The following is a 15,584-nucleotide window of genomic DNA, read 5'->3' on the forward strand; positions in this document are numbered from 1 at the left end:
TTCTTTGTGTTTTGTCAAATCTGCAGTGGAAGTGTTCTTAAAACGGACAACATGTGCTGGGTCATCATCCGAGACTGTTATAACATGAAATATATGCAGAATGCGGGTAAAACAGAGCAGGAGATGTACAGTTTCCTCCACAAGGAGTACAGTCACAAATTTAATTGATGCATATTTTTTTAAATGAGCGTCATCTGCATGGAACCATGTCCTCTGGAATGGTGGCCAAAGCATGAAGGGGCATGCGAATGTTTAGCATATCTGGCATGTAAATACCTTGCAACGCCAGCTAGAAAAATGCCATGCGAAAGCCTGTTCTCACTTTTAGATGACATTGTAAGTAAGAAGCAAGCAGCAGTATCTCCTGTCAAGGTAAACAAACTTGTTTGTCTTACCGATTAGTAGAATAAAAAGTAGGACTGAGTGGACTTGTAGGCTGTAAAGTTTTACACTGTTTTGTTTTTGAGTGTAGTTATGTAATCAAAAAAAATCTGCATTTGTAAGTAACACTTTCACGATAAAAGAGATTGCACTTCAGTACGTGAATGAGATGAATTGAAAAATACTATTTCTTTTGTTTATCATTTTTACAATGCATATATTTATAATCAAAAATAATATAACGTGAGCACTGTGCACTTTGTATTCTGTGTTGTAATTGAAATCAATATTGAAAATGTAGAAAAACATCCAAAAATATTTAATAAATTTCAATTGGTATTCTATTGTTATAAGTGCAATTAATAGTGATTAATTTGAGTTAATCGCGAGTTAATTGCGATTAATGGACCGCCCTAATTTTACATGATTATAAGTGATTGCAAACAGATCAAAGCAGATTACCTAGTAAGTAAACAAAAATGCAGACTGCTCTTAACATACCAGATGAATTAGCAAATTCTCACCCTGAGTGATAAACAGGCTGGCAGATTCTTAAGGGACAAGCTGCCTTTGCTTTGCAGCTTGGGTTTCCCAGGTTTTCATGCATAAGCTAGAAATCCCTTTAGCCTGGGACCATCACTTCCCCTAGTTCAGTCTTTGTGCGTCAGGTGTTTCCAGGTGTGTTGTTGTAGGGAGAGTGAGGTACCATCATGATATCATTTCCCCCTTTTAAATCCTCTTCCCACTTGCTGGAAAGCTCTTTTGCTGTGACCTGGGTCAAACAGTTCCCATTGTCTAGTGCTAACTCTGAGAGGTTTCTGTTGTACACAGTTCCTGAGGTAATCCTTATGTTTGTGAGAATTTCCACAATAAGCCGTGAACATTGTTTGACCTTTTTACCTTTGTACCTGAAAGGCGGCTTCTGGGTGTTTTCAACTTCACAACATGTTTCAGTAACACATACTTAGCCAAACTTCATAACTTCACATACCTAATAGCACATACAATCCAACAAGATATTAATGTCTTGCAGATCAAGACTTTTAGAATGATACCTCACAAAGCATACTTTGTGCAAAACATACCCTAATTATATGACAATGGTGGATAAGGGGGTGCCAGGGTGTCACACCCTATACTAGCCATCTTCAAAAATATATGTGATGAGGTGGAACAGTTACTCTTCCTTGTGTCAAATTGTGCACTGGCTTTCCACCCCCACCCCCATTCAAGTAACTGGAGTTGCAGGGTTGTAAATCAGGGAAGAATTTGCCCCATTGTAGCTTAAATAATTTTTAGCATTTTTCTCTGTTTGATGTTTTCAGCTTTTCACTGGAGATCAGCTAGTGCTTACACTTTCTGCTGGCCCGGGAACAATAGTTTAAGGTGGCCAGAGGCTGATCTGCACTGGTTTTATTCAGTGCTAACATCTGTCACCATGCCACTGTATACACAAACCTAGTCATGTGTACTGAAAGGGTGATTTGTCAAAGACCTGCTTTTATTGTCACTTGAGGAAGCTTCCATTTTTCCATGAATGTTCACTGCAGGGTCAGCCTTAGGGCCAGGCAAATGGGGCCCACGCCCAGGGCACTGTATCCAGGGGGCACCACAAGGGACTTGGGCTTCCCCTGGCTGGCTGTGGCTGGACGCCTCTCTTCTCTGGCCCCTCCCCTGCTCTGGGCCAGCAGGCTTCTCCCTCACCCCTCCCGCTTCCCTCACTCATGCCTCAGCCAGTTGGCTGAGGGCTCCAATTCTGCCCCGGGGAGCCCAGAGTGGCGCAGCTGGGGCAATCACTGGCGGCACAGCACACCGCTCGCTGCCTGGAGCGGAGCCAGGTCCCTCCCTGCCTGCGACCCTGTGCCACTCGATCTCTGGTGGGGGCCGGCTGGGCCGGGGCCAGGAGGAGCAAAATTTCCACATGAGTCGGGGGCAGAGGGGGGACTTAAAGTGACAGTGTGCTCACTGTCTCTCAGACTTCCCTAAAACACACACCCACAGGCTCTCACACCCACATATACTGTCTCACAATCCCCCAACACAGATTGTCACACACACATTGTCTCTCTCATACACAGACTGGCTCTCAGACCCACATACGCTCTGCCTCTCAGTCTTCCATCTCAGATTGTCACACACACAGAGTCTCACACTGCCCAACACACATTCTGTCACACAATCCCCCAAGCTCACACACAGGCTCTCTCTATCATGCGCGCACACTCACACACACACACTTATATTATTATTATTGTTATTACTGCTTGGTACTTCCTGTCAAAATGCTTATGGTGAGCCAGGAGTGGTTAGGGCTGCAGGAGGGCCGTGGGCTCTGGCAAGATGCAGCCCCATGTGACAGCGCGAAGCCTGCCTTGAGCCGCAGGCCAAGTGCCAGACACCACAAGCCACCCCAACAGCACAGAAGTAAGTGTGGCATTACACCATTTACCATGCCACCCTTACTTCTGCGGACAGAGGCCTAGGAATAGGAATTTGCTAGTTGTAGCAGTTACTCATTGTGACATTATCTGATTAAAACAAGACCATGTAGATCATTGTTGCAACCACTATTATATATTTGCAACAAATCTTGCACAAAATGTGGCATGTAAGATGTCTATGAAAAGGTTATGATTTGCTGAATATGTTTATGCTATTGGTATGCATATATCATTTTTGTATTTGAAGTTATGAGTACTGTCTCTATACCTGTATTTCAAATGTTGGCTCCTGGGGTAACATCCACAAGGTGGTTAGCCAGCACATCTTGAAGGGACTAGTCAAAGTAAGTGGCTCATCAAGGGATACTTAACTCACAGTGGACCATGGGAGACACCCATCTACATTGAATGGACTTTCCTGTGGACATTCCATATGAAGTGTAGGTAGGTGATGGCGGAGGAGCGGGAGCCCACAGGAGCCAGGGGTGATGGTGGGAGGAGGAGGGAGGGTGCCAAAATACAAGTTCGCCCAGGGCACAGTTTTCACTGTGGCTGGCCCTGGTTCACTGAATGGTATTCATCAGTAAAGGCAAGTCCATCTAACTGGATAATATAGCCGTAGTAATAATAGCTTGAGTGTATGTAGCACCATCATTGATGAAGGTTTCAAAGTGCTTTACAGACAGTGGCCCATCAGTTTCCTTAATCTTTCTCACAGCAGGAAGTGAGATAGAAGGACTTCAAAGGTGTAGTTCATGCAGAGGGGAAAGGCAGGTGTATGGGATCTTGTACTTCCATGACTACAGAGTGGGAGCTGAGCAGAAGAATGAAAGAGAAGGCAAGAGGTAGGGAACAGCAACTTTAATGCTGTGTTCTTCTTCAAGTGCTGGTCCCTATAGGTATTTACTGTGAGTGTGCATACATGAGACTGGAAGATTCTTCACTAGCAGTGCCCTTGGTCCATGCCTGCACCTCCTCGGGCTCCAAACCAAAAATATAAGGGTGTCCCAGACCAACCATCTCTCCAGTTCCTATCTACTGCTCATGATCCAAGACAAAACTCCAACAGTATCCGCAGCTTTGCTAGAATTCCTGTCTTCTGCCCAGGTTTTCTTGTAAATAGTTTTTACTTTGCGTATACAGTGTGACAAAGTTCCTGCTCTACCTTGGTGGGTCTTGCGCTTATTGGCAGATTTGCTAACCTTGGAGCTTCAAGGCAGCCCTCAGCTTGGCCATTTTTCTGAACCCACAGTCCAGGTTGACTCCTCCTCTGTCTGACCAGGAGTTGGGAGGATTTGGGGGGAACCCAGGCCCACCCTCTACTCTGGATTCCAGCCCAGGGCCCTGTGGAATGCGGCTGTCTAGAGTGCCTCCTGGAACAGCTGTGTGACAGCTACAACTCCCTGGGCTACTTCCCCATGGCCTCCTCCCAATACCTTCTTTATCCTCACCATAGGACCTTTCTCCTGGTGTCTGATAATGCTTGTACACCTCAGTCCTCCAACAGTCCACGTTCTCACTCTCAGCTCCTAGTGCCTCTTGCTCCCAGCTCCTCACATGCACACCACAAACTGAAATGAGCTCCTTTTTAAAACCCAGGTGCCCTGATTAGCCTGCCTTAATTGATTCTAGCAGCTGATTGGCTGCAGGTGTTGTATTCAGCCTGTCTTAATTGTCTCCAGAAGGTTCCTGATTGTTCTGGAACCTTCCCTGTTACCTTACACAGGGAAAAGGGACCTACTTAGCCTGGGTCTAGTGTATCTGCCTTCTATTACTCTCCTATAGCCATCTGGCCCGACTGTGTCACAATAGATAGTGTTTTGGGATTAGGAGTTCTGCCACCGTTATTCCCACCATTCAGGTCACCTGTTATGCCCTAAATCCTGCATGGCCTGCCCCAGGATCTTCCCAGTTGGTAATCCCCATGCCTCTTGCTTGTACTGCATCGGAGAGGCTCACATTCCATCCAAGTGCAAGACTTATTGTTCATTTCCACCTCGTACATGACGCTCTTGCAAATTCTGATTTAGGATGCATCTGACGGAGCTCTCCATGAGGCCACAGCCCAACTCTGGGTCTTCTGACCCTGCTGTACATCAACAGGATCCACCTATTACTAGCCATCTGGTCTGGATTTACCTTAGTCCCATATCGTCCAAGTCCAGACTTAAAGGCTCTAGCAGGCACAGACAAGAAGAGTGTAAGAAAAAACACGCTAATAAGAAGTGGGAGAAATCCTCACCTAGTCCCTCTAAGAAGAGAACTGCCTCCCCTACAGCTTCTAAATCAGGTGAGACTCTGCACCTTGGTGTGAGTGTGTCTGGAGTTGCCAGGGAGCATGGGCCAGTACCATCAGTACTGAGAGCCGAGAACACTCAAAGACTGTTGCCAATTTCAGGCTGTCCTCAATAAGGGAAAGATCATAGCAGTTGTCCCTGCAAGTGTTACTTAATGTGACACTGTACCATGGTGACTTCAGTAGTCATCATGAGGTGGGCTTTTGGCTTCACCCCTCAAGGTTTTCTAAGGAAGTCCAAGCTATGATGGAGGACCTCCCCTTTGGGAGTAACATTCTGTTCAGCAAAAAATGGATGAGTCATTACACTCTCTCAAAGGTTCCCAGATGACCCTCCTCTCCCTGTGGAATTATACCCCAGCACATTGGAGGAAGTACTCTAAACTGTCTCCTTACAGTCAGCATCCCTCCCCCAGCTCCTTGTTAATCAACAGACTTACAAACCAGCAGGAAACACCAGAAGTTACACCGCAGCAGACAACATACTCGCCACTTTTCACCCGCAACCCCATCAAGAAGTCATTTTGACAGGAGCTTCAAGAGCTCCAGCCAGTCTCCACATCGCCAGATACCCACTTCCACTTCTTTCCAATGTATCAACACGTTACACTAGACAGATGGGTCCCAGAGATCATCTCCACCGCTACACAGTAGAATTCCTTTCCATCCCTACATGAAATCCCTCTCCCCAGCCCTCTTCAGGGACCTCTTTCATGAGAGGTTTGTCAGACAGGAGATAGATTGCCTTCTTCAGCTAGGAGCCATAGATCCCATGCCCCCTCAACACAAGGGGAAGGGTTTCTATTAGAGATATTTCCTTTTTCCCAAAAAGAAGAGCAAATGGACACCCATGCAGAATTTATTGCAGTGACTTTGGACTCAACTTCAGCCAAAGGCTATTTAACTCTGAACAGGTTCCTCGCAATGAGGAACCTCACTGCCCAACTCTGCCTGACAGCTTGTTCCAATCGGATCCTTTTAGCTCACATAGCCACCTGTTATACATAACACCCTACATAAGGCTCCATCTTTATTGCCTTCAGGTGTGATTATGCATGGTTTGTGCTCTGAACAGAGATACCTTAGACAAACCAATCTCAATCATCACAGAGCAACCAAGTGGCACAAAATTTTTGAGCCCAAAAAGAATCCCAGCTACACATCAATCTACTGAAACTTCAAGGAAGGTATGAGGCTTGCAGAAGGTTTCTGTTTTTTAGCACATTCCCAATATGTTCTGGTCATGTTGGACAACATGACCACAGGGTTCTACATAAATAAGTAGAGGACAGTGAGGTCCACCCCTCTTTGTGCAGAGATAGTCAGACTATGGAATTAGTGCATCCAACCCCAGATCACCCTTTGAGAGGTGCACCTTCCTGGAGTAATTAACACCTTAACCGACAGCCTCAGCAGACACTTCTACAGGGACCATGAGTGGGAGCTTCACAGCTTGATGCTACAGAACTTCTTCCAGAAGTGGGGGGTCCCTGTAATGGGACTTCTTTGCATCACGGGTAAACAAGAAGCGTCCAACCTACTGCTCCTGTACTGCTCAAGTGCACAATACTAGAGGGAATGCATTCCTGGTACAATGGTCAAAACCACTGATGTATGCTTTCCCAACTATTTTCCTCTTACCTTGGGTCCTTAACAAGATCAAACAGGACAAATCAACAATGATCCTAGTGGCAGCTTGGTGGCCGAGAGTTTTGGTTCACTAGCAACCTCCAGATGTCCACACACCCATATATCAGCTTACAGCCATTGCTGAACCCTCTGACTCAAGACAAAGGTAAAACCAGCCATCTCAACCCAACATCTATCCACCTCAAAGCCTGGTATTTGGATGGGCAGTGAGCTTAGAGAGCTTGTGCTCAGAAATACAATCCATTCTCACTAACACCAGAAAGGCTTCTAGAAAAAAATGATATGCTGCCAAATGGAAGAGGTTCTCCATCTGGTGCCAACATCGCCATGTACTTTTGCTGTAATCTGCAATCACTACCATCTTGGCATATCTCCTGTTGCTGAAGTAATCGAGTTTATCCACCAGCCCATCCACTAGTTTATTTTGTGTACATGTGGCAGTGATTAACGCATTCTGTCCTCTGATAGACAGCTTCTTGGTAATCACCTACACTACAACCAGGTTTTTTGAGAGGTCTTCTCAGAATTTTTCCTCCAGTATTAGTATCTACTCCTAATTGGGACCTTAACCAAGTGCTGTCAGCTCTTATGAATCCACTTTCGAGCCTTTGGCCTCTTGCTCCCTTCTCCATATACCCGAGAAAGTGGCCTTCCCAATGGCAATCATCTCCACCAGGAAAGTAGGTGAGCTTGCATCACTTATGGCAGACTTTCTCCCTTTGTGGTTTCATGAGGCTAAAGTCCCTGAAGTTGCACCCCAAGATCATCCCAAAGGTTCCCTCTGAATTCCACCATACATCTACCAGTATTCTACCCAAAACCTCATGTCACCAAGGAGGACAGAAAGCTCCATTCTCTGGGCGTAAATAGAGCCCTTTCTATCAGTAAAGGATGAAACCCTTTAAAAATCCCTTTAAAATATTCATCTTTATTGCTGAGTAGATTAAAGACTCTGGAAATGGATTTTGGGCTGCATGCTGCTGTTTTATGAACAAATGGAAACCTCTCCTCCTCGGGATATGAGCACCCATTCAAATAGAGCACATACTACTTTCATAGCTTCTCTCCAGTGAATACTTCTCAGAGAAATCTGTAGAGCAGTGACATGGAGCTCACTGCATACATTTACCAGACATTACACACTGGTTCAAGCTTCTTTAGCAGATACATCCTTCGGCACAGCATTCCTACAGTCTGTGGTGCAGCATGGATCCTCGCACCCTCCTCCTCAGTGAGTACTGTTTGTGAGCCACCCACTGTGAAATACACATAGTGACCAGTGCTCTAAGAAGAAAGGAAGGCTATTTCCCTTATAGTAACTGAAGTTCTTTGAGATGTGTGGTCCCAATGTGTATTAAACTACCTGCCTTCCTTCCCATTTTGATACTTCCTAGTTGATTTGTGGTAGAATAGGAACTGAAGAGGTGGTCAGTCAGCCCCACCCCTTATGCCCTGGGTTCGGAGCACAAGGAGGCGCAGGGCACAAGTGTGGACCAACATACACTGCTAGTGAAGAATCTTCCAGTCTCAGGTGCATAGAGCGTATGTGCACGCACCCATGGTGAATACCCATAGGACCACACATCTCAGAGAACTCGTTACTAAAAGTTAAGTAACCTTCCTTTTCCCCTCTCACAGCAAAATTAAAGAACAGACTACATTGGAGATTTCTGTTGTCCTGATCAATGGTAGCTCTTGTTTCCAGCTTTAACATATTCTGATGTCTAAATAGATGGAGTGGAAGGGAGGGGGTCAAATGATTTTTAGGATAGCAGAGATGACTGCTAATTTCAGGAAAGTATAGACAGCTGGGATCCACAGGAAATAGCTCTGTTGTCCCTATGGATATCCTCCTGTTCTAATAAAAACTGGATATTTCCCCTACCTTTATTGATCTGCTGCTGATAGTAGAAGATGGGATGAAATGAAAAATGGCTTTTTAAAAAATCTGTTAAATGGAGGGGGGGCGACACATGTGGGGGGAAAATTCTTCCTTAATGAATTGTTTTATGCAAGAAGAGGGAAATGTGCAAAGGAATCACTTCAACTACTACTGGAATACAGCCATCTTTGGGACAGCAGCCCATTGTGTGTCAATACATTATACCTTTGTTTTAGGAGAGGAAGTGAAGAATAAAATCCAGCTGAAATGGTAGAGGTAGTTTCCATAGTAGCATGTTATCACTATCACAGTTAAAGTTTTGACAAAATACTGGGGTCAGAAACCCTACAAATGCAAAAAAAGGCTACCACATCTTTAGTGATTCGAAATAGAGTTATGGATGTTACCTGAATACTATAGTGACCCTTTAACACCATGCTGGCATGTTAGTTCAGTACTGACTCAATGAGAAGAGTGTCATATAATGAATTGACAACACCACAACCTGTCCAAGTTTTTCTTGGAGCTTTCTCATCCAAATATTGACCAGCCCCGATTCTACATGGTTTATGAGAACTTATCGGGTTACAACCCAAAGTCATGCAGCTACAAAAGTCAAAAGGTGATCAAATTTCCAATTCTAATATAATAGCTGAAAAGTTTCATAAAGTTACTCTATTTCATGTTTGCTGTTTATAAATCTAGTTCCAACAGGATCTTTTAGAGCTCTGTAAAGAAAAAGTGAACATGAATTGAGTCTAGCATGAATGGGACAGTATGTATAATATATGTATAATGTGAAAATCATGAACAAAAAAGTATCAAGTATCCAAAATTAAGGGCCTTGACCCTTCAGTGGGAGTCAAAGACACATAGTACAGGAAGAGTTCAGCATCTTACAGGATCAGCCCTCAAGAATAGAAAACTTTCTTTATAAGGGCCTGACCTTGCACCAGGCTCTTTTAGAACAGGCATGTGTAGAGTCCCATTGCGGTCTTTGGGACTCCGCTGAGATACAAAGAGACACAAATCTACCCTAGCAGATACTAATGCATGACTGGGGCCTTAGTAAATGAAAAAAGATGACCTGACTTGGATCTGAAGTAGCTCACTGATTTATGAGTGAAGCATAAATATTACAAACTGAAGAATTAAAGTGTTGCTCCGCTTTAAGTATTTGGTAGTCGTCTCTAGAGCACATTGTTTTAGTTTATAAAACTTTATTGCATTTTTCTCTTTACCTGCAATGTTTTTTTGTTTTCATAACCAGACATAAAAAGTTTTCTGAGCCTCTGCCAATAGTAAAGGGGCATTAGGTAGCAATATTGAAAAGGATGAGGAAATACTGGGAAGTTTTATGCTGACCCTATCTCGATTATTGGAACAAAGACATTTCTAAAAACATAGCATATACCAAAATGGAAATTAAAAAACAGGTCTTGCATAAAAATGAAAAACTGTCAGTATTTATATGTGATCCCGTGTGTGTGTGTTTTTAAAAAAAACAACAAAAAGCTGAGAGGTGATTGAAAGGTTTTATCATCTGCATTACTTACAAGTGGCAAAGAAAAGAGCAAGTTATGTAGGTTGTTCAACACCAGAGCTAATAAGAGCTTTATTCAATAGTATTCTGAATATGTTAGGTGTTTTCAGAAAAACTGCTTTCGGAAAGTCATAGTTTTTAAAAACAATTATTGGTACAATTTTTCATATCCCTCCACTGCTAAAGATAAGGTTTTCTTAGTACCAGTAGTCCAAGTGCAAGGTCTCAGAGGGAAAGAAAAATGCTACTTTTTCCATACTGAGGACAATATGCTAAGGTGTGATAACTTGTGATATACCAGGTCATGAAAGAAATGCCTTATACCGTTGGAACACAGGAATACAAGATAAGACCCATAATCCATCTACTCCAGTATTCTGTGTCCAGGGCCTGCTCCAGGCACCAGCAAACCAAGCAGGTTCCTGGGGCAGCAAATGTAAAGGGGCGGCAGGACGTTGGGCTCTGGGGCGGCAATTCGGCGTCTGCTCCGTCACAGTGTGTTTTGCGCTCGGCGGCAATTCGGCAGCAATTTTTTGCACCATCAGCCCCGTTTGGCAGCAGTTGTTTTTTTTCGCCACTTGGGGCGGCATAAACGCTGGAGCCGGCCCTGTCTGGGTCTGACAGTTGTCAGTACCAAATATTTTAGAGGAAACTACAAGAAACCTGCATTGGACGATATGGAATAGACTGTCTTTAGGAGAAGTTTCTTCTGAACCTGTGAATTAATGGATGGTTTACAGAGCATAGAGGTTTATAAGTCAATTTTGTACAGGGTGTGACACAGGTCTGTCAAATGTTGGAGGTTTGAGTTTGACTTCAGGGCCCTTTTTTGTTGTTTCAAAATAGCAAGATAAAATAATTTGTGCCCTCCGCCACAGTCACAGTAGTAAGGTTAAGGGTTACACGATGTCTTAAAAGATGGATTTTACGTTGTTTATTGTGGCTCATTCACAATTATTTTGAGAATAAAAGACAATCTAGTGTATGTGTATGCTTTCTATAGCTTGTGAGCCGATAGATGGCTAAGGTTTAGAGGAGAATAAAAAGTTGATGGGAGAGAGAGATTTTGATCTTCTTCCCTACCTAGGGTGTATACCAGTGGATTTCATCACTTTTCTGACAGTGTGATTCAAGGCTTGTCAAGGAGATACTTGAGGGCAGTAGGTGGATCTTTCCATTTACCTCTTATTTCTGAGGCTGCATTTTCCCCCATTAAATTTCCTTATCTCCTCCCTTTGCTTCCCTTGCCTCATTCCTGATCAGTCTGATTTACTGGTATAGGGACTATCACTAAGGCTACATTTTAGTCACACATATTTTTAATAAAAGTAATGGATAGGTCACAGGCAGTAAACAAAAATTCCTGGCCCATGACCTGTCCATGACTTGTAATATATACCCCTGACTAAATCGGGGTGTGGGGTGTGGGGGGGTGTTCCCGGGGAGTGCCACGGGTGCGTGTGGGGGGGGGGGAGGAGGAGTGGCCTGGGTCCCTGCTGGTGCAGGTGGGGGGTGTTGGCTGGGCTGGCAGGCTTCCTACCCAGCTCCTTGTGACTACATGGAAGCAGCAACATGTCCCTTCCCTAGCTCCACGTGCTTTCCCCGCCCCAAGCGCCGGCTCCGCAGCTCCCAATGGTCAGGAACTGCTGCCAATAGGAGCTGCGGGGGCTTGCCTGTGGGCGGTGCAGCACATGGAGCTAGGAACTGAAGGAGGGACATGTCACCGCTTCCAGGGGAGCCCCACAAGGTAAGTGCTGCCCAGAGCCCTCACCCACTCTCGCGGTCAACCCACAGCCCTGAGCCCCAAACTCCTGCTGCTATTGGGGGGCGGGGTCCCTGGACCAGCCGCACTGGCTGCTGCAGAAGTCATGGGGATCCCGGAAAATCACGGAATCCGTGACTTTTGTGACAGACTCGCAGCCTAAACTATCACCATTGCAATTAAGAACTTCAGTTACAAATACTAAAAACATGTCAAGTGTGTATCCTGTCCCTTTTCTTCCCCTCCCCAGAAACAGGAATTGGCAGAAATCCTAAAACCCCATCAACACAGTGGCTGTGATGATCAAGGCTTTACAGAGCAAATATTAGGCAAAATTCATAGCAACCAAAACAAATCATAACAATAAACACACAAAACTAAACAAAAAGAGTTTGCCAAACTTTTTTTTTTTAAGGCTTAATCTACTGTTTGAGAAATTAGTCTTGATTCTGCTCCTCATACATGGCAGTGAGACTCATTATCCATTCCCCTAATGCTTTAATCTTTTTCTGGCTATTGCCCAGGCTGTTCATCATATGCATGGAATCTCTTAGTCTGGGAAAGGATTGGTGGTAGATTTCAGAATTGGAGTTTAAACAGAAATGATTAATATGGTACATTGGTAGAATGAAGTGTTATGTTTCAAAGGATGCCTAGCAACAAACGATTTCACAGATTATCCTAATATGGTGTACTATATTTCAAAGTCTGGTTGAAACACTAAATGAATTTCAAATTAGGAATAGGAAATTCAAACCAGGAATACTCCTAAATGGGCTCAGCATAGCCACCAACAGCCTCTCAGCTTTTAAGGATGTTCTTGCAGAACTGTTGTAACTCTTTGCCAAATTCTTTCTCAGAGACAGAGTAAAACCAGGATATAATTTCCCCATCACATAATCTGAAACACTGACCTGTTTGCAGTTAAATTCACACACTTCAGGACAGAGTTTTTGATGTTTATTTTATCTGGCTTTTTAGTGAGTACCTACTAAGCATCTGAATACTTGAACAAAGATATTTATTGAACTAGAATTCTTGCACCTGCTGTATGTGTGGCACAGCCTAATTAGCCCACTGGTAAAGTCCATCCTTGTTACTTACCATTAGTGAAAGTAAAATGCTATAAAGTGGTCTTCCTGAAATTCTGCAAGTGTAGGGGATCCAAAAAGGGTGGATTTGAGGTGGAGGTGGTAGTGTGTGTGCAAGGGGAGTGGGGGCAGTGTAGCTTTGCTGCATTGTATTACCCTTCTTCTGATCCCATGGACTGAGAGAATTGTGCTCCATTTAGCAGGGAGAGAGAGCCACAGCATCATCATTCATCTGCAAATCCACAGGGATTCCTTCAGTTAGGATAATGTTGATTAATTCAGCATTCTATTACGTGTTCCCTCACTGGTGAACAAAACCCACCTGAGAAGGCAAGGGTTGGGAGCAGGAGCTAACCTGAGGCTTTTCACGGAATGAGCAATCTGAACAGACTTGAGAATCTGCTGATATTCATGTCTCCAGTTCAGTCATGATTGTGTCCCTGTTGGTCAATTGATCCATTCTCTTCTTATTGATACTGATGGGTGAATCGTCAATAAGTGGCCTTTTAGGTCTGCTAAATTAGCCTGGCAATATTGTAAGCAGAAGCTTTTCTCATCACTGGTTTAATCCTGCCAGTCCAATGACTGTTCCACACATGGCAATCTATTAGGGCGAGGTCTCATCTCTGGCAGTTCTGCCTTTAATCCTGCCTGGGACCAGGAAGTGCAGAGATATATAGAAATTAAAATGCCATTTTAACAAAGTAGTGTATATGAAGGTTTTACCTTTAACTGTGAGTGTCTGAATTTGTGGGGTTGCCTTGAGACTGTAATACATTCCTATCTTTTATTCTGCAAAATTATAACTACTGAGCATTTGGAAGATCTACCCAAAGAATAAAGTACTTATAAGTAGGCTGAGAAATGTTAGTTTCCTAAGGCTCTGCAGTCCTGCAGTGAAGGAAGGTTAATTTTGTCTAACGATAACACTAAGCACACTAACTCGCTGTCCTAAGACTCAGATGTTGTTCACGTTTTAGGGGGGTTAATATTTTTAATAATATGTTTAATATTTTTACTTTCAGCTGCTGTACATATTAATTTTTAGAGCCTTTACATACTTACACATTAGTATTTGTTTAATCAAACAATATAGTAGATTGTTTGCAGTATATGAAACTTTTTATTGTATTTTATATTATACCTTAGCCAAAGTGAAAGAGAGGAGTTTGAAACAGAGTTCAAACAGAAGTATGAACGGGAGAAGACTCTGCTAACAGAGGAAAACAAAAAGCTCTCAAATGAGCTTGATAAGGTGAGTGTTGCTTGGCTGAAGCTAGAGAGTTTGAAGACAACAATACAGGATCTTAGTAGAGATGTATAAGACCCATTTTAGGTAACTGAATCCAACATGTAATCTCCAATATAGGATATATCAGAAGTTCAGCTGATCCTGCACAGAAGAGTCTCCCCCATTTGGTTTGAGAAGAGAATCGAATCTTATCTGATCTTCTAAATGTATTTTTAAAAGAACTAAATTATGTTGATTTTATGGCTTTTTCACAGAAACTCTTGACAATTCTTTAAGCCAAAATAAAACAATAATGATTTGCTTGCATGACCCAAATAACCATGTAGTTGATCAATAATGTGATTACTTTACATGTACTTTCATGTAGATTACTATGAAATTGTACTTGGTCATTTCTACCTTGGAAGATGAAGTGTTACTTTGAGATCTTAAAAAGCTACAAATTACAAGGCGGCTGTGTTAGCATTACCATGTGTTGAGTGGAGGATGTAATTACAATGAAAGAAGAATTGAGCAAAAAATAATTAAGCTAGGTTATCTCTTTAATGTTCATTTTTTCCCTGGGTTGTTCCAGTTCATTGCTGGTTGGCAAAGGTTACCTAAAGCAAGAAGTTCATTTGATTTTTAAATTGCTTTTATGTGTATTTTAAAAAATAATGGAAGACATTTTTAAATTACCATACTGTACAAACTAAGAATATTTCCATAACAGTGTAGACATTTATATAGATGTAGCTTCAAGTACTATAAGATTAGAGGCTTTGATGTTTCTGTACTTTGCCTTATTCTGTTAAAGATTTTCATTGTGCCTTGCAAAATGACGTGAATTTTTTAGATAGACCTATTAACATTCATAATCACAGATCATTAAGACCTGGAAAAAGTGCTCAGGGGACTCCTATTTAAGTATAATTACAGATGTTGGCCATAGAGGAGACCCGTTTTACTGTTAAATATACAATTTAATTTGGGGAAAAAAGAGCAAAACAGATTAAATTTTGCATCATTCCAATTTGCTGTTAGAATTCAGTATTTAACGAAATACATGTTCTGTATGGTCGATAGAGTAGGGCTTCATGTTCAAGCCTGCATAGTCTCTGGTCCAAATTTGACCTATACGAATTATTATGTAGTCTAATTTGTCCTTGATCCCTGATATTAACACAAACCAGTTTTGGCCTTGATCTTGTAGGGTGTGAACATGTGAATAGAACCTGTGTGGCTGCAAGGAAGGTTAACCACTGGATATATTCCTCTATTTAGGCTTGGTCTATACCACAAAATTT

The 15,584-nt window shown here is 42.8% G+C and overlaps 1 protein-coding gene across 4 annotated transcripts in view; it reads left to right on the plus strand.

The window, feature by feature from the left end:
- The window catches only part of CDC42BPA (CDC42 binding protein kinase alpha), a 319,972-nt gene that overhangs the window by 225,006 nt on the left and 79,382 nt on the right, over positions 1–15,584 (plus strand). For all 4 annotated transcript variants that reach the window (XM_084624867.1, XM_084624865.1, XM_084624866.1 and 1 more), the window contains exon 17: positions 14,196–14,301. In XM_084624867.1, coding sequence (XP_084480993.1) covers positions 14,196–14,301 — 106 coding nt within the window. The remainder of the gene's footprint in view (positions 1–14,195; positions 14,302–15,584) is intronic.

Source organism: Lepidochelys olivacea (assembly GCF_965140295.1).
Source record: "Lepidochelys olivacea isolate rLepOli2 genome assembly, chromosome: 3".
NCBI lineage: Eukaryota > Metazoa > Chordata > Testudines > Cheloniidae > Lepidochelys > Lepidochelys olivacea.